A 19,293-nucleotide genomic window follows, 5' to 3' on the forward strand; every position below is an offset into this window, starting at 1 on the left:
CAGGCAATGAGAGGACCCCGTGTTCGACGGCTCAGCGCGCTGCTTTAAAAGTCAGATGTGCCGATGCGCACTGTGCATCTACATCTAAGCGAGGACTCAGTGGCACCGGAGGCAATTAAGTTCACCCATGCAAGTCAATTCAATTATGCAACTGTGATGAGCCCTGAAATACCACAGACAAAAAGACGTATGGTGTGGCCTCACACCAGGCCACTTTGCTTTTGCTTCAACCGCTCCCTCACACCCCTCAAAAATTGAGGAGGAATAATGTTATCAGGAGAACTTTCAGCTTTCTATTCTCTGCAGTACTTGCAATCAATAATCAAAGCTTTCACTAATTCACTATATATATATATATATATATATATATATATATATATATATATATATATATATATATATATCTCAAATACATTTTCTGCAGGATTTTCATTCATTATAACCTCACTTTTTTTCTTTCTCTCCTTATCTCAGCGCCCCTTCCACTCCTTTGGAATGTCAACCTCTTGGGGGGTTTTTTATACGCACAGTAGAAAAAACTGACAGTGAGCAAGCAGAGATTGAACAGCATGTAAAACTATTCAAGAGTAAACCAGCCAGGCTGTAATGGGAAAATAAATGGAGCATTCTGCTTTGCTGTCTCTCTCTGGCTGTGTTTGTGTGTGCGCGCTTGTGAACACAAACACAATGAGCTCTTCGGGGAGCTGTAACTCAAAGGGACGCTGACTGAGCTCGAGGAGAGGAAAACAAAGAGTTGTTCCTGGGAAGATGGCCGCTTCTGGCACTGGATCACAGCTCACAGAGATGAAGCAGAGAGTGTGTGTGTGTGTGTGTGTGTGTGTGTGTGTGTGTGTGTGTGTGTGTGTGTGTGTGTGTGTGTGTGTGTGTGTGTGTGTGTGTGTGTGTGTGTGTGTGTGCGCGCGCACATACTGTTATAAACAGTGGAAATGGACTACTATAGCCAAGCTTACTCATCCAGGATTCCTTAATTAAGACTCAGCAGAGTTACCTTGAAGCAGCTGATGGTTGGGGACACTGACTGTCAGATGCTTTGAAGTTTTCTTGGAATTGCTGTTTAATTTAAAGGGGCACTTCACAATTTTTTAAATATTTAATTCAGCTTCCTCGTGATGGCAGCTGCTACTTAGTTTGGTTGTATAAGAGCTCCTGCAACTTTGGGTGGAGCTCAGAAAGTTAATCAGATGACGGTCTAGTAATGTCATCGGTATGTCACAACTTGGCTCCCTGTAAAAGATGGACACAGCTGCTGTGACGCCACCCATTGGTTTCTGAAGTCCCATTTTTTTTAATCCCGGAAGCGTGTCCTATCGCCATCTAGGTTGCAAAAAAGATCTATGTGATGGGATGTGAGCAGGTCTGACATCGAAAACCTCAATCGTTGGTTTGTGGCTTGTGACTTGCTAATGACAATCACAAGTTGTTAGCTTTTAGAGGATGGTTTCACACCAGTGATAATCCTCCACTTTGAAACATAGCAGGGACAGATTTATAAAATAGACTTAATTTTTTATTCAGTGTAACCCAAAAACTAGTGACTGAGCACTGAACTCATTATAAAAGTGTTTACAGAGTTCAAGTCAGAAAGCTGTTTCCTCAGAGGCTTGTATAGGACTGCAAGTCTTTTTGCAACCACAGGTATCGCCATCTAGTGGCCTGCAGATGAAGTGCAGATGTAAGGCACTTTTGCATTGACCTGAAAGCTGGATCCATGTTTTATATGCCTGTGGTCTAACTGTTTGTAACAGAAAATCAATGTTCAGTCAGTGTGCTAAACTGTGTTTTGTTTAGTTTTTTTTTTTAATAAAGACATTCTTCACGGATCTCTCACATCACCTGCATCGTAATACAGTTATTTGTTAACTGGGTTTATTTTACTTGCATTGTAAGTGAAAGGGACAGAAGTAACAGGATATGTTTACTTTTCTGTCAAATAAGGCAACACACACTGATGTATTTGACTTTGTGGGGATTAATTGTGTTTTTGTGCTCAGTCACCGCCCCCCCCTCTCCAACCTGTCCATTCTGAGCCAGGAAAAAGCCCTTAATGAGCACATTTCAGTTGGAATTGATTATTGAAAATCAGATTTTCAATACTGCTAATTGCAATGGCATGGAGGTATGTCCTCTCTATTAGCTAATATTTATATGGATATTTCAAGCAGAGCTGCCAAAAACAAAATTGCTTGCATTTTCCTAGCACTTTTATCCAAAGTGCTTTGTAATTGGCCTCTCACTCATCTATTCCATTCTCACTCAGACGCTAAAGGCAGCAAGCCACCTTGTAAGGTGTCGTTCTCCAAGGACACTTCAAGCCATCAGCGCTGCGATTAGAAGATGACACGCTCTCCCGAGCTAGCCTGCTAATACCTTCGTTGAGATCGTCAAGAGTCAAACAAAATGATCCTTTTCATGAATTTCTTCTGTGATTATTCCGATTTTATAAATCTGCAATGTAAAATCTTTTGGGAATCTCCTAGTATATTTAAGTGTCATCTATTTAGTTAAAGAGTCAATTTGACCCAGGTGGTAGGAAGAAGCACACTAAATGTGCAAAACAGATTGCTTCTGTTGTGTGAGCACTTTTGGGTTGTAGTTCTAGGACTTTGACAGGTGTTGTGCAGTTAAGTTATGCGTGTCTTTGCTTCACACTTGCTATTTTCCCATCATCTTACTTACAAAATAAATGCCTTTTCATCCCACTCTAACCACCAAGTGTGACTTTAAGGTGTAAATATATTAAACAGGAGTCATATTACAAAAGCCAAAATAGCTGTAGTTTTACTAGTGTACAAAATAACCTTCAGAGTTGTGTTGAGTCCTGCCACCAGCTTTCTTTGATTATGTGTTCTGTGCAGAAGGCTGCGTATCTGAATCAATCTTATACTCTGCCAGAAAGGTATTTTACCATAATTTGATTCAAAGCCAGGACTGTATTTAAAACAAAACACCACGGGTCACAAATGTCTGAATAATTTCTCTAAACTGTAAGCGTCATGAAACACAAGCAGACATCCATCGCTGGCATCGTCAGCAGATATAACGACATCCTGAAACCGGGCAGGAAAAGGCCCTTACTTCAGGGCGCTAGAAGTGACGCCTCTAACTGGTCTTTAATCTTAATTTCACTGTGTAAAGGGCATGTGTCTGGCTGTGGAGGACATTATTGATCTCCGACTAATTAATTTACTTTTATCCCCATTTTCGCGGCCATACGTGTTAGCGGGTTGACATGCTGTTTGAAGCGCCACTGACGGCAGTGTCCTTGTCGTGCTCCCTTTAGGTCGATACCTGCGCCTGAAAATGTTCCGCGAGGATCATGGCTCCTGGATGACCATGTTCTTCAGCACCATCCTCTTCCTCTTCATCTTCTCACACATCTACAACCTTTTCCTGCTGATGGCTGGGAGCATGAAGTAAGACGTTCAATCTCTCTCTTTCTCTCTCTCTGCTCCTTCCTACCCCCACCCTCCTTACCTCCTCATTCTGTGCTTCCCATTTGTTAGGGCCATTGTATGCTCCCCTTTGGCTGCTGTGATTGATCTAAATGCCTTGCCTGAATAGAGACTCGATACCGGTCTGATTAATCAGCCCTGACTTTAAATCTCAGGTGAGGGCAGACAAAGTGGAGGGTGGTTAATCCTGAAAGATCACCTTTAGCACCTGCACTTATTCTCCCACGATCTTGACTTTTATTTATTTATTTTTTTAATGTGTTCTTGACATCTCTCTGGCTTAAAACCAAAATGTTGTTTGTTTGTTTTTGTTTTTTTCCCCCGTGTCACTCAGTCTGGGGTCTCGTGTTTTTAGCTACTGCTGCACCAGCTTTCCTGCTGAGAAACCATAGCAGAGCTCCCACACCCACACATCAAGCCCGTGACAGAAATCAGTTTATTGCATTTGCAATGTGGCCATCTAGATGAAGGAAAACACGCCCTTGAAGCGGGCCAGCCAGCCAGACACGAGGTCGCAGCAAGGTGATTTACCATTTTATCTGTTTGGCCTGTTAAAAGAAAGAAAGAAAGTGTGGCAGCTGTCTTTTCAGGTACAAGCTGTCACGAAGGGAAGGCCAAGGCTGTTGTGTGTCTATACAGCACTGCTTTTCCATATTAACAAGGAGCTTGAGCTATCCATGAGGTGCAGGCAGATGAAGGCTATTAGCTATAGGCAAGGTGTGGTGTTTTTCTATGGCCAGAGGGATGAGTTTGTATAATCGGCCCATCTGTCACGCCGGCCGGCACTGTGGCACCGGCATCCATCTTGTTCTGTGTCTCGCTGGCCGAGAGACGGGAAGTGGACGGCCTAGCAAAAGGGCCAGAGGAGGTCTGGGAAGGGGGGGTCTGCTGAGATGTCGAATGCTGCTTGCTCAGGGAAAAGTTCCCCTCGCAGTTCTGCCGAGTCCATCTGTCACAGAGATGACCCTTATTTTAACATTTCAGTCTTGAATCATAGGGGGGGGGCTTTAGTTTTTTACTCTGTCACTGCATTTTAGAACAGTGTTAAAATGACATCTGGACAATAGTGATGGGGGAGAAATAATGACATGTTCAGACGCTTCCAGAGGCGTAACTTATCATTTACATTTAACATGTGCAAGTTACACAATCTGTTCATGCATCAAATTCATCAGTTGTCTACGTATGAAAAATAAATAGATAAGTAAAAATGGCAGCTGTAACGGCCAATTAAGCAATTACACTAAAACCCATCCCTGTTTGCTTTGGATGTGTGGAGAGTTACAGCAGTTAGTGGGGGGCTGTAAAGCTCTACTGGTGAAGACAGATGGTGCTGTTGTAAAGCGAGTTAGGCCGCCGCTGCCAAGACACCTGCTCAGTTTTTTTTTTCTCCTTTCATTTTTTATTTATTAATTTATTTATTTTCTGCACTTGCTCCCACCCGCCCCCCTCCTGTCCCTCTATCCCTCGCTTGTTTTCTTTCGGCTCCAACAGTGTGTCCACCAAGGACCCGGGCCCTGCCAAAAACCATTAGTGTTCACATCTCTGTTCAAGACCGACATGTAAGAGCAATGTTCACACTCCGCCAGGACGCTCCCTCAGAAAACCGGGCTCTGGGCTGTAATAGCAATGTATGCAGCAACGTGAGCGAAAAAAAGGTGACGGAGGGAGGGAGGGAAGAAGCGTGGCGGGCAGTGGGAGAAGTGCTTCAGCCCTGATGATGCAGTGAAACTTAAGTCTTTTGATCTGTGTCCAAAACCCTATTTGCATCGCCTCCTTTCACTCCTCAAAGCGCTTCCCTCCTCCTGCAGCGAGACCGTTGGAGTTTTTTCTCTCTTGCCACAGCCCAGAGGAAAAGTACAATATCCCTTTGTGGCTGCAGCTGCCCCTCCTGTGAGGACGAACGCTGCTTTACCTTATTTATTTATACTGAAAGAAGCAGCTCCTGTGAGGGATCATTACCTCTATGAGCAGGCACGGGGTTTTCCAGCTTTGACATCTTGCCATGTTGCTGCACTGCAGGGGATGCTTTTCTGGTGGCCAGACAGGGGTTTGGCCCGCACTCACACACGCACACACACCCCATATTGTTCACGTCTTGCACCTCCCTCAAGTTAGTAGGGGTGTGTGTGTGTGTTGAATTGGGTGTCTGAGTATGTGCGTGTATGTGTGGAGGGGTGTTGGCTCGCTGACCTGATGCTGTATGCTGGCCATGCCCTGCGCTCATTAATATGCTTTAATTTTCTTTGACCTTTCAGTTGGTCTTGAGCTTGATTTAATTAAATCCAGTTACAAATCTGCAAGGAAAAAATAAATAAATAAAAAGATAAACTGTGCCATCAGGATGCCAAACCTTCGCTGATAAGAGATGGCATATCATATTTTCTTTTTCTTTTTTTTTTTGGATGACAAGTATTTAGCCATGATTAGTCATGTACAATGGATTCATCAGTGCTGTTGTCACTCAGCTGAAAGAGGTTTCCAGACTGTGTAATCTTGCACGTCCAACTGCATGTTAGCCAATATTTAAACAGCCACTTGTAGGTCAACAGCGATCAACCTGTTACCTGGCTTATGTCACATCAGGAAAAGGCTTCATCCACCGTGGCTCCCTGGGAGCTGTAATCTACACTTGTTACCGAACCCCTCACATCTGGGCTATTTGCATTTTAACACTTAGACCCCCGGAGAGCAGTCATTTTGGTTTTCTACCTTAGACCCCTGCGGAGTCATCATTTTGCGTTTCTACCTTTAAAAGCCGGAGAGCAGTCAGTCAAATGCTGGAGTCATTCATATGTATATTAGGTCGTTACCTAGGAATTCTAGGTAACGACCTAAGGTAACGACAAGGTACCACATGTGTACCTGTAGCAGTGAACACATCGCACAGTGGCCTGATTTTTTTTGCATCTGTGTACTTGGATTTTAGGTCGCAAGCCACCCAAAACTTGCTCCATGCACCACTCAGCAGGCCATTTGTAAATATGTGTACAAATGGTTGGTTTTTTGTACTGTTTTTATCAATAAATGTCAGTACAAAAAACCAACCATTTGTACACATATTTACAAATGGCCTGCTGAGTGGTGCATGGAGCATGTTCATTGGTTCATGGACCTCCCTGAACTAATGGCATTTATGGCAGCAACAAAAGCGGTGAGCTTCCTTTTGTGTTTCATCTTGATGCATTCTCAATCATCCAGGGAAACAAATCTCCAAAAGTCACCAACTTGGAGTGTTTCAGTTTGCCATCTTAGGGAGAAATCAACACACATGGGTGTATGTCCTTTGTTGCTGACAACCAACCATTTGTACACATATTTACAAATAATGATAAAAAGTGAGTGAGTACATTTCAACATTTTCAGTAAATGCCATTAGTTCAGGGAGGTCCATGAACCAATGAACATGCTCCATGCACCACTCAGCAGGCCATTTGTAAATATGTGTACAAATGGTTGGTTTTTTGTACTGTTTTTATCAATAAATGTCAGCAACAAAGGACATACAAAGGACATGTGTTGATTTCTCCCTAAGATGGCAAACTGAAACACTGAAACACTCCACTCCCCCACCCCCTCAATCACTCACTGAGTGATTGAGGGGGTGGGGGAGCTGCTAAAAGCGGTGAGCTTCCTTTTGTGTTTCATCTTGATGCATTCTCAATCATCCAGGGAAACAAATCTCCAAAAGTCACCAACTTGGAGTGTTTCAGTTTGCCATCTTAGGGAGAAATCAACACACATGGGTGTATGTCCTTTGTTGCTGACATTTATTGATAAAAACAGTACAAAAAACCAACCATTTGTACACATATTTACAAATGGCCTGCTGAGTGGTGCATGGAGCAAGTTTTGGGTGGCTTGCGACCTAAAATCCAAGTACACAGATGCAAAAAAAATCAGGCCACTGTGCGATGTGTTCACTGCTACAGGTACACATGTGGTACCTTGTCGTTACCTTAGGTCGTTACCTAGAATTCCTAGGTAACGACCTAATATACATATGAATGACTCCAGCATTTGACTGACTGCTCTCCGGCTTTTAAAGGTAGAAACGCAAAATGATGACTCCGCGGTCAATTTAGCCAATTTAGCTTCCACTTCCACCATTTGACTGCTCTCGGGTTTTATAGGTAGAAAGGTAGAAGCCTGGGGATGCTAGTGTTAATGTAACTGTCAGATTAGGGGAGGGTGGAGGCGGGGGGGCTGTTTGTGCGAAACCAGGGGAGTGTGACCGCCCAGGGAGTTTGACGGGCTTCATGAATGTTCTGTCACGCCGCGCAATCCCATTCGCCATCTTACGGCACCATTACCAGCCGAAATCAGTCCCTAATTAGATGGTGTTATTTAATTAAGACGGCCCAATGCGTGGCGCACACATTAATCATGACTAATTTAGAGGAAGGGGGAAGGTAAAGTATCCAGAGGTGGAAGAAAAGCGGGGAAGCCTGGAAGTTAGATCTGAAACCGAGTTAGAGTGGGATGGGCGGTGGGGGAGGCTAAAGCTGAAAAATGACATCTATATTTCTTTTCTTCCTTATCCAACACAGAGGTAGATGGATGAATGCCGGGCTGTCGGGGCAGGAGGGGGTGTAAGCTAAGCAATTGAATTGTGGAGCAATGGATAGGGGGAGGTTTGCAGTGGACGGATATCTTCAGCGAGGAGCGGAGAGGGTTGGATGTGACATTTGACTACTGTGAGATAAGACGCCACTATAAGTTTATTTGTTTGGTTTACCATGATCCTTTGTGTCGCATGCATGCAAGTCCCCCTCGACCGTCTGTTTGCTTGTCTGGCACTAAGCTGGGGTAATACCACAGACAAAAGGCTAAATAAACAGTTCTGGTACGCGGATACCTCCTGTTGCTTGCAGTGTGAGACTTTGTGTTGCCTATGATACAGCGGGTTCAATGAACTGCCCTATACTTAATGATGCGCTAGAAAGAGGTTTATATTTTCTCACTTTGTAGTATTTTTTTTTTTTTTTAAATAATTCCTGAACTCGTGTTATGAAAAGGGTTAAGATGCTTCATTTCTTTCTCCTTTCTGAATTTATTTCCCTGCAAATATTAACACTATATTGTTACTTCATGCTGTTGTTATAGAGCTGATTGATTTGGAACCATTGATTTGAATTGTTTCCTTGTGATTTGGGGATTTATGGCATATATGGAGCATAAAATCAAAGCAGAAAGACGTTACAAAGGCACAAAAACATTGAAAATGTGATCATCACTTTTTTTGGTGCCTTTTAGAGATCCTTTCGTTCAGTGGGAAAATAATTGGCAGATTAAAGTGTGATGAAAATAACAATTTGTTAGTCTTAGATCGGCATGCTGATTAATATTCGATATGGCTCAGTGTTTTAGAGGTTGTCCAAAATACTTTACTCTTACGTCTTAATATTGAAACTCATTTACAGTTTGCAAATCACAGTGAATATCTTTGGATTGATTGCCTTTACCTACACCTACATGTACATTCTAAGAGCTCCTCCTGTTTTGTTTCACACTCCTACACAAGTGTTTAGTTATTGTAAAGCGTTTCCCTTCAGAGTTGTTTTATCTTTGCTCAGAATATCTCTAAACACAGTCTGGGTGCTATATCAAACTGTCGTTTTCTCTCTGACTACATTAACGTGCGGTTTCCCTGGAGCGTCAGCGGTGGCTGAGGTTGTCGTCATACTTCGTCATAAAGACAGTTCTAAAGAGGTGCGTGCCAGCTGGGCACTATAGTTGTATTATTTATATTATAGTACAGACAGACATGTACTGTAATATGTAGATGATTTAGATATGTAGATATCTAGAAATGTAATATGTAGATATACGTAAATGAAAGGTGGGTAAGGAAATTGTACTAAGACATGAGGTCCACTGATTATGAATGAAACAGCCACTCCACACCTCAACGGTACAAGACTCAGCTGCACCCTTGCATTTAAAGGAGAAAGGACTCTTTTTAGAGGATGCCAATGTTCTCATTTTGGACCTAGAAGACAGATCAAGACTTAGAGGTCATCTGCATCCACTGCAAACGAGCATTGTTGAACAGAGGTGGTGCTTTACAACATCAGCTGTCAGCCACCTACAATGCAGTCCTGAGATCCCTTCCCAGGTATCTTAACTCCCCACTCTCACCTTGCCTCAGGCGATCTCAATAGCTCACGTGATGGGGGGTCAGGGGGGATGTCTTGCAGATGTTCCACACCTTGGGCCTGGTGACAGTAATGATCACGACTTTATTCGTACCTTGGGTCATATAGCGATTCACACGATCAATAGTGGGTTGACAACCGTCAGGACCATCACCACCAAGGGGGCAGTCCTCACTAGGGCTCAAATATCTGAGGCTCTGTCAGTTGTTTTAGAATTGAAAACATCTTTACTAACGTAAAGAAGTCCTTTCTTTTATGTACTCAAGACTAATATGGATGTGGTCATTTAAAAATCTGACATTGGCTGATATGTTTTTTTTTCTTCGAGACCCACAAAACAGGGTGACACTGAATAGATTTCCCTAACATTTGTTATGTTTAGGTATTTATGAGTCCTTACTGACATAATATAACAACGCTGCTTAAAAATAATCTTGTTTTATTGTCACAAAAACAATACGCTCTGGCAGACTCTGTCATGATCAGATGGTTGCTTTGTTTGTGGTGATCCAAACACGTGTCGCTTTCTGGTAAACAAACTATGCCACATCATTACTCATAACGCAATAAAAGGGTGTTTCTCTTGTCTGCTCTTTACTTTTTAAATGTTAATTTATTTATTTCAGTACCAATATATTGGTAAATAGCTAAAACAAGCCATTGTATCACTGAATTATCAGGCTCTGTTGTGCATTCATGAAATGAACTGGGGCATAATCGGACATATGTGAGAGTGACTGGCCAGTCACCATTATGGGCTGGGAATACTGGAAATCGGCAGATTCTTTTGCCTGGCCGGTCGATTGGTGCAAAAAAAACCCAACAACAACAACATAAAACTTTACGTGCTGTGTTGCTATTACATTTTTGGTCAATTTTTCAATAAAAGCAATTCATAAAACATTCCCTGGCATTTCCAAATGCCACACATAACACAGAATAAAACAATACTAAGCAAAATCTTTAGGTTTACATCTATACAGGGTTTTCTGAATGTTTTTCACTACCTTTGTTGATTTCAGATGTGCCCTTAAGTTGAACTAAGATGGATCTACTTTTGATTTATGAACCTTTATGAACTTAAAAATCTAAATATTGTCACTGATGAAGAACAAAAAAAAAGGTTGTCCAAACACAGAATATCAACTTTATGACTGTACAGTGCAATCAGCCTGAAAATCTTAAGTTTAAAAATAAACTGGGATTCCTGCTCTTGTATTTGTTATGGTACTGTGAATAAGGCCACTTTGTTTGTGTCGACGTTAGTGGCAAAGGCTTGGGATTAGTGACAAATCCACAAAGAGCTGTCGATGTCACCGGGAAATCATCACATGAGAAATAAAGAAGTTAAAGAAAGAACCCTGCGTAAAGTCTGTAGCACCTTTTGTCATTTGCTTTTAACCAAATGTCCCTCATGTACATTAAATGTTTAAATGTGTTGTTTAAAAATTTTATGTTTTATTGTTAAGACTTTGAAGTGCCTGTAAATGCATTTGGTGGTAAAATACACATGCACCTAGTTGTGGACTCTTCTGTCCTAATAGAAAACTGATGAGTAGAAGAGCCAGATACTGTCTATGATATTGCTCACTGATATTTACTCCCAATCTTGAGCCAAGGGAATGGCAAAGACTATAGGACTCAATCTTCAGCCAGTTTAATACAATGGGTGAGTGACAAATTGAGATTGAGATTTTAAGTTGCCTTGGGAGACGGTGTAGTGATAGTGAAGAGAGTCAATATTGACAGCTTTATGCTTCCTGGTAACCACTGCTGCTCACCGTTGTATACTGTAAATACAGCCTTGTGTACTGTAGTGCAGAAGGAGGAGACGGGCAATGCATTTTAATGTGGAGCCAGCCAAGGTCGCAATTTAATGTTCTGAGGGAGTCCAGTCTTTACGGGGCAGAAGAGGTCACTCGGTTGTTACAGTCACTAAATCACTGCCTGTCCAAAAGAGAAAACAAGTTTATAAAAGCCAGTGTGAGGGCTTATGTATACGTCCAAGCGGACATTGAAAAAATTAATAGAAATTGAGGGCATGTGATGACTCAGAGTAGTGAAAGCTCTCTCAGCATGCTGTTTTATACCCTTAACCATCATAGCTGCTCTCACTTGGCATATTTGATTAAAATAAAATTAAATCATAAACCTTTTTTTTTTTAAATTAAATATATCAAGGAAGACGGTGCGCAGTGTGAGGGTTGGGCACAATGCTGCATTGCAGATTGCTGATGAAATGGAAAAGCCATAACAGTAGAGGAAAGACTTTTATTGGTATACATATTTAAAGCCCCTGCACAGAGCCACACTATTCCTGAGAGTCTCGTTACGTGGCACATTCGTGTGGTTTTATGTGGCCACAGTTCTAAAAGGAGGTTCCGATGCATTATCTTGGGAAAACACGTACCTCTGGCTTGGGCGATACATAATGATTTTAATAATGTTCGTGTGCTAATATAATGAAATGGCAAATAACCGAAGGCCCTGGGAAATTCTAACTGGACATTATAATTCAAAAAACTGCACTATGACTTGCTATAGATGTTATCACTCCCTAGATGAGGCCACAGCATCTGAACTGAAAGTAAAAAATATTTAAATACTTGCTTAGCAGTATTTAATTGAAATGCAAATAAACAAATTAACACAGGCTAATGGCAAAGAAAAATCTGGCTGCCAGCATTACTTTGACAAAAGTCAATATTATTTAACCCAAAAGATGATAAATTGATGCTCTTACCCCGAACCCATAAAGCCTTGATCTCCTGGAGCAGCAGTCCCCAACCCCAATATTTTCACAGACCAGCCGGATAAATACAACAAAATAAAACCAGAACCGGTACCAAAGAAAAGAAGATTTATTCATCACAAACGGGAAAAGACCCAGGGAAACCAAGTTAACGATAAAAACGATTTAAAAAAAAACAAAGCTGAAAACCATGAATTTCACACCCGAGCCTCAGCTCTCGCAGCCCGGTACCATGACAACAACCGGTCCGGGGGTTGGGGACCGCTGTCCTGGAGGATTCTTCCTGTTAAAAGGTAGTTTTTCCTTCCCACAGTTGCCAAGTCTTTGATCATAGGGGGTCATGTGATTGTTGTGGTTTATAATTTGCTTATCTACTATTGTGGGGTCTTTAACTTACAACAGAAAGCACTTTGATGTGTTTGTTGATACGAAATGGTGCTATATAAATCAAATTGATTTGAATTAGACGTGGGGCAGGGATAGCTCAGTAGGTAAAGTGGTCGCCCCATGATCGGAAGGTCGGCGGTTCGAATCCACTTAACGGCTACCCTGAGGTACCCCTGAGCAAGGTACCGTCCCTACACACTGCTCCCCGGGCGCCTGCTTAGTGGGCTGCCCACTGCTTCACTGAGTGAATGGGTCAAATGCAGAGAAAAACAAGTAATTTCCCCATGGGGATCAATAAAGTATCCATTATTATTATTATTATTATTATTATTATTATTATTATTATTATTATTAAAAAAAACATTTTAAAGGAAAGTAAGTAAAAATCTAAGCACGTAATAGAACATAAATAATGTGATGTGAACTTGAGTGACAGTGACAGCTAAACCCAGAAACGTATCTCTAGAGACTTTAAGAAGTAAAAAAAGTGAGATTTCTTGGCACCAAAGGGGGGGAACGAAATATTTTGCAGATGGCAGCACTAGTGCAACAGTTGAAATGGTCTGGTTAATGTCAAACAGGGGTAACACCCAAACTCCTCAAACTTTGTAAGTCTTTAACCTCTGTAGCACAAAATTGTAATTTCTTGCATGCGATGGGACAAGACTGATAGAAAGGCATTGAAATGTCCTTGAATATTATGTCTGAACAAGTGTGGGAAACCTGATAACATTCCTCAGAGGGTCAAAGCTGGCTGAGCCGGCCGTGCTGGCACTGACATTGCAACTGGCTCTGCGATTAAGCCACGGGAGCCATTTTAGGGCTGATTATTCATGGTGCTACTGTACTGATGTTCCACTACACTGAATTCTCTCATTAGGTCATCCGGCTCTAAAGGCCATTAAATTTTCAGTCAGCATGAATAAGTCAGAGAGTTCTGCCTCTGATCATGCAGTGCGAAGAGTCCCCAAACTCATCATAGGTGCTCTGCAAGAAAAGGAAAAAAAAAAAAACCTACTTCAGTGCAGGGGTAACATTTGCTCAATTAAATATGTGAGAAGGGCAGGGGTTGGCAGCAGGGTAGTTTTTTAGATTTAAAACCTACCATGTGGTGCCAGACAGCATTTCCAGAAGTATCGATTAGAATTTCGCTGCGGGTAAATGACTCCCAATGGGATCTCCTTGGCAACTGGAGCCGCGCCAAGCCACTGAATGTCTAACCGACTTAATGCAGATATAAATCGCCATTCCAATCAAGGCCGTTTTATTTGCGGCCTTAAGTGAAGCAATACGTCACCTGCAATGCTGCACATTTTCGTCAATAAAATCCTGTCAAATCCGTTAAATGCATGCTGCATTGATGACATATGATTTATGCTGCTTCGTTCCAGGGAAGGATATGTCATGCATAGTTGGAGTAAGCAGGTAGTTAAGAACGGTTGGCATTTGGGTCCCTAGTGCACTACAATTAATCATAATTGCTTTGTATTGCCTATGAACCTTTATTGTGCTTTAGATCTGCACTCCCATAGCATGAAAAGCATGAGCAATTAGCTTTAATTAAAACTAATTCCTACCCGTAATATCTTGAATGGCTTGCCTTCTGCGGCTTTTTGTCCGATTGATTCGACTTGTGTGATAACAGCTCATTTACAAAGTGAACATGAAAATGAAGCATTATGGCGAAACATGCACTGAAATAAACTACTAGATTTTCTTTTTCTTTTTCCGAAGCTTCAGCGCTATAGGAAAATATTTTCATTGGTGTTTTAATGTGGCCAGAAAATAACTGGAGAAAACAAAGAGAAATTGAACCATTGACTTCAAATACGACCCCTTGAAAGCACAGCCAGAGCCCTATCCACTGCCATCTATTATATTCATGAGTGTGACCTGTCGGGGGTGAGAGGAGGCTGCAGGGGGAGGTGATGGGCGCCCACCTGCTCAGTTTCTAAGACAACTGCCTGCCAGGAGATCAAACAGGCCTCCTCGCTCCCCTCTGTTCTCCTCCTCCTCTCCCTTGCAAGTCCCATATACGAGGCGACTGACCCACTTTTCCTGCCTCCCTGAGCCATTACCTGGAGAAAATGTAGTGATGTGGTGTGCGAGCATGTTGGGTTGGTGGGTGGGTTTGCAGCACTGAACAAAAGCTTCTCATCTTCTCCTACTGTACAGAAATGAAGGTGTAACAAGGACTCCAAAGAAAGCATGTCATTTCTTATCAGATGCTATTGCATGTGAGATTGCTTCTCTAATGGCGTGTCTTGGCCTAGTATGTGTTTTGCTTCTGTGCTGCCACACATGTTAACTGAGCTCACTCAGCTAGGCAAATTTGCCAGACAAATGGATAATTTGCCAAACACTGCGGGACCAAATGAAAGTAGTGATACTGCATAAATTCCATTGCGCTGGTGTAAATTGTTTACAATCCTATGGGCTTTATGGAAGGTAGAGCCATCACTCATTGTTTTCACGGCATTAGATTGATATTGATTGACTCTGACAGCTAGCATCATGATACTTAGGCCCAGTGACCATTTTATCTCTTTCCCCCTCTTGGCTCATTTTTGTCAGTCCTCTTGCCACCTTCCTTTGTGCTTGCCTTTATTACCCTTATGCTACTTTTTTTTTAAATGTTCTTTTCACTCTGGTGCTCTCTTTCCTTACAGGCCTCACATGGTGACAGAATACATGGGCATCAGGAATGAGAGTTTTATGAAGATTGCTGCTGTGGGGACATGGATGGGAGATTTTGTCACTGCCTGGATGGTGAGATTTGAACTCATCCGTGTCCACATTAAATAAGTCAGCTTTTATGAAAAGAAAGACAGACCTTCAAATTTTAACCCTGCATTATGAAAAGCACAATGACTGAAATGATTGAAAATAAACCTCTTATTCATGCTAACACCATGATTTGTTAAATGAAATTGTGTTAAGCTTTATTTTTTTCAACGCATAGTAGATCACAGTTTAATAAAGAATAGCAGCTTTATTTAAGAAAATGTTTAAATATAATTGGAAATGCTGAATAACTAAAATACTAATACTTTTTGATAATTTTATGACTCTTTTTTTCATACCTGATACAAAAAAAATCTAATCAAGAGAAAACCATTTAGTTCAGCCTGCTTCATTAAAGTGCAATATACAGTTAGCAAAATAATAGTAAAAATCTAATAGACAAATGCATAAGCAAGTCAGTATTAAAAAAAGTGAAATAAAAACTCAGTCTTGCTAAACTTGGGATTCTTGTGAAAACATCTGCATTATATTGTGAAATGTTTTCCTGGTAACATTTTAGAACTTTTTCATTAGAGTAGCTGCTCTTTATAGCTAGCTTGCTAACTAGCTTGCATCTAATTTCACATTAGCATGTACTTAAGCTAATGACCTTTAGCCTGTATCGTGGGCGTCATAAACTGCAGAAATAATAATTGTTTGGGTTTTGTTTCGTTTTTTTATTTGTTTTTTTTATTTTATCCACTCCACACAGTGTATCTGAGACAACTGCCTGATGGTACAGAGCTAAGAATAAAAAGAGCCCTAACTTCATAAATTAGCTGAGCAGCAACAATGAGCATCAAGTATTTAATATAATATAGACTATCATGCACTGCTCAAATACACTATGCTGAATTACTAACCCACTAAGTATGCTTATAGGTTTTGATAATTTTATAAAAGTGAAATGTTTTTCTCTCATATCTGATATGAAACATTTAATCATTTTCATATCATAGAAGAAGGCAAACAAAATTCTGGTAACATATATCTGATAGACCTTCCCAGACTATAAGTTTGGTCAATATAACAAAAAAATTGTGAGCCTAAATACTCAGCCTTCCTAAAACTTTGTACAAATCTGTGACAAATGACGGACGGTGCAGAGCTAAGAATAAAAGGTTAACAGCAGCAACCTCTAAGCAGCAATGATGACCAAGTATTTGACCCAATGAGTGTTTAAAAAAATTTTTTTTTAAATCTGATAAGCCTTGCATGGCTGCAAGCATGGTTACTTTTAGCTGTGTTCATATCATAATAATTTAATAAATCATGTTTACAACCAGGTCAAGATACAAATGAAGCCATTCTTCACGTACCAAAATCTAATTTCTAGGTCAGGTGTATCCTCTCAGCCATATCAAGGCACACACTTACAATGCAGCTTTCCACACTAATCTAGTTCAGTCTGCTATCAAACCCTCAGAGGAACATGCGACTGATGTAAGGAGGGTCAGAGGAAACAATAGGTGCACAGGGAGGGACAGAGTGTGTTGTAGAAGAAACCTACCTCTGTTCATTTATCAAAATAAAAAGAGGAGGAGAGCTCCAGCGGGACAGGACTACCTGTGGTGGGAGGAGTGCGGGCTTTGACACCAGCATCCACACAGCTGAGACAACTTGACAAGCTCTCTCACCGGTCACATTAGTATTCTACAGTACATACTGCAGAGAAAGAGAGCGGGTGGAAGGAGAGACAGAAAAGGAGGCAGAGGAGGAGGGAGGTAGTCGGTAAGAAACAGGTGAAGGGGAAAGGGAAATGTAAAAGTGTGGTCAGAAGGGAGCCAGGGGAGGAAGCGAGTGAGAAGGTGAATCAGGGAGGCACAGGTAGGCCAAGACGAAGTGCTGATTCCAAAATCCCTCCAAGTTTTTTTTTGTTTTTTTTTTACATTTGATTAATTCAATGAGGCACTTTGAAGATGACCTCTGTGTCTCCTCTGCATAGCAGATTTACAGTATAGCTTTACTGGTTGAGTGAACAGGAAGTGTCTGTTTTTGAAATGGTGCAAAGCCAGAAACATCTCATCGATTCCCTGATTCACATTCTTTCTCCAACACACTATCTGCAGTGAGGTGCTTTATTGACGAATTGACCTTGCCTCTGCAGCAGCTCCACATAAAGAATTTCTTTAGACGCTATGCTTTCTGACACAACTCTGCAGCCGTGCAAAGAAGATCTCCCGTAATTGACTTTTAATGACATTAAGGATGACAGCGTAAAAACAATTTCCCTAGCTGTTGGAAGCACAACATTAATACTGAAAGAAGCGAGTATGTTTCAAGGTAATCACATAGTCATTAGTGGTAAATCAACAATGGAATGCTATTCAGTATGAATCATTCAGTATTCACAACTTTATATCTGTTCAGTATTCAAAACTGTATACCTGTAGAGTAACATGTCATACAGTTTAGGGAAATAAGCATTTAATCAGCTGCCAAATTTGTAAGTTTGCACAGTTAGAGACTTATTATTTTTTTTATTTTTATGGTGCTTTCATTTTAATTAAGAGAGAATATTAACCAAAAATCCAGGAAAAAAATCCATTACAGAAAAGTTACACACTGATTTGCTCGTCACTGAGTGAAATAAGTGTTTGATTCCTTCCATGACTTAGTACTTAGTTGAGAAACCCTTTTTGGCAGCAGAGGAGTAAGATACTTTCTGTAGTTGGTCACAAGGTTGACTCTCGTCTTAGGAGGAATTTAGACTCACTCCTCTTTGCAGAAACTCTCTAAATCCTTTCGGTTTCTTGGCTGCTGCTTGGCAACTCAAATCTCCCTCCATAGATTTTCTATTGAGGAGTGGAGAATGGTTAGGCCACTCAGTGACTTTAATGTGGTTCTTCTTTAGTCTCATTTGTTGCCCGGGTGGTATGTTTTAGGTCATTGTCATGCTGGAAGACACATTGACATCCTCAGTGTTCTGGCTGAGGGAAGGAGGTTCTTGTCCAAGTTTTTATGGTACATGACATGAAGTCAGCCCAAAGCATAGTGGTCCTCCCCTGTGTTTGATGGTGGGGATGGTAATCTTTGGGTCATACTTGGCATTTCTCTTTCTCCAAATACAGCAGGTCAAGTTGATAGAGCAAATTAGGTTTCATCTGACCATAGGACTTTCTCCCAAACCTTCTGTGCATTGTTTGAATGTTCTGCAAACTTAAGACAGGCCTGCACATGTGCCTTCTTGAACAGGGGGACCTTTCAGGCACTGTCAATCCATCACAGTGTTGTGTTAGCAACAGTCTTCTTGGTGACTGTGTAACCGCTAACTGCCTTCAGATTATTAACAAGCTCCTCCTGTGTGGTTTTGAGATGATCCACCACCTTTTTAAGGATCATTCTCACCCCATGATGCAAGATCTTGCATGGAACTCCAGACTGAGGGCGATTGATGGTGTTCCATCAATCACTATCTTTCATTTCTAAATAATCAAACCAACCGTTGTCACCTTCTCACAAAACCTCTTGCCGATGGTCTTGTAGCTCATTCCAGCCTCGTGCAGGTCTACAGTCTTGTCCCTGATGTCCTTCGACAGCTCTTTGCTCTTGCCCATGGTGGTGGAAAGGTTGGAAAGGAACAAATTGATCCTTTATACACATGACGAGTTGAGTTAAGGAGTGTCTGCAAATAACATAGATTTATGGGCACAGAGTCATGTACACGCATACATGTATATTTAGGAGGCAGAATTATGTCCTTCACTGTAAGTTTGTAACTCTGGAGCAGCATGCAGCA

General features: G+C 41.4%; 1 protein-coding gene across 4 annotated transcripts in view; it reads left to right on the forward strand.

Annotated features, from left to right (window-relative positions):
- The window catches only part of tmem117 (transmembrane protein 117), a 48,345-nt gene that overhangs the window by 16,771 nt on the left and 12,281 nt on the right, over window positions 1–19,293 (forward strand). For all 4 annotated transcript variants that reach the window (XM_004563784.5, XM_076885996.1, XM_004563785.6 and 1 more), the window contains 2 exons: window positions 3,302–3,434; window positions 15,440–15,539. In XM_004563784.5, coding sequence (XP_004563841.1) covers window positions 3,302–3,434; window positions 15,440–15,539 — 233 coding nt within the window. The remainder of the gene's footprint in view (window positions 1–3,301; window positions 3,435–15,439; window positions 15,540–19,293) is intronic.

Source organism: Maylandia zebra, linkage group LG7 (assembly GCF_041146795.1).
Source record: "Maylandia zebra isolate NMK-2024a linkage group LG7, Mzebra_GT3a, whole genome shotgun sequence".
In the NCBI taxonomy this organism is placed as follows: domain Eukaryota; kingdom Metazoa; phylum Chordata; class Actinopteri; order Cichliformes; family Cichlidae; genus Maylandia; species Maylandia zebra.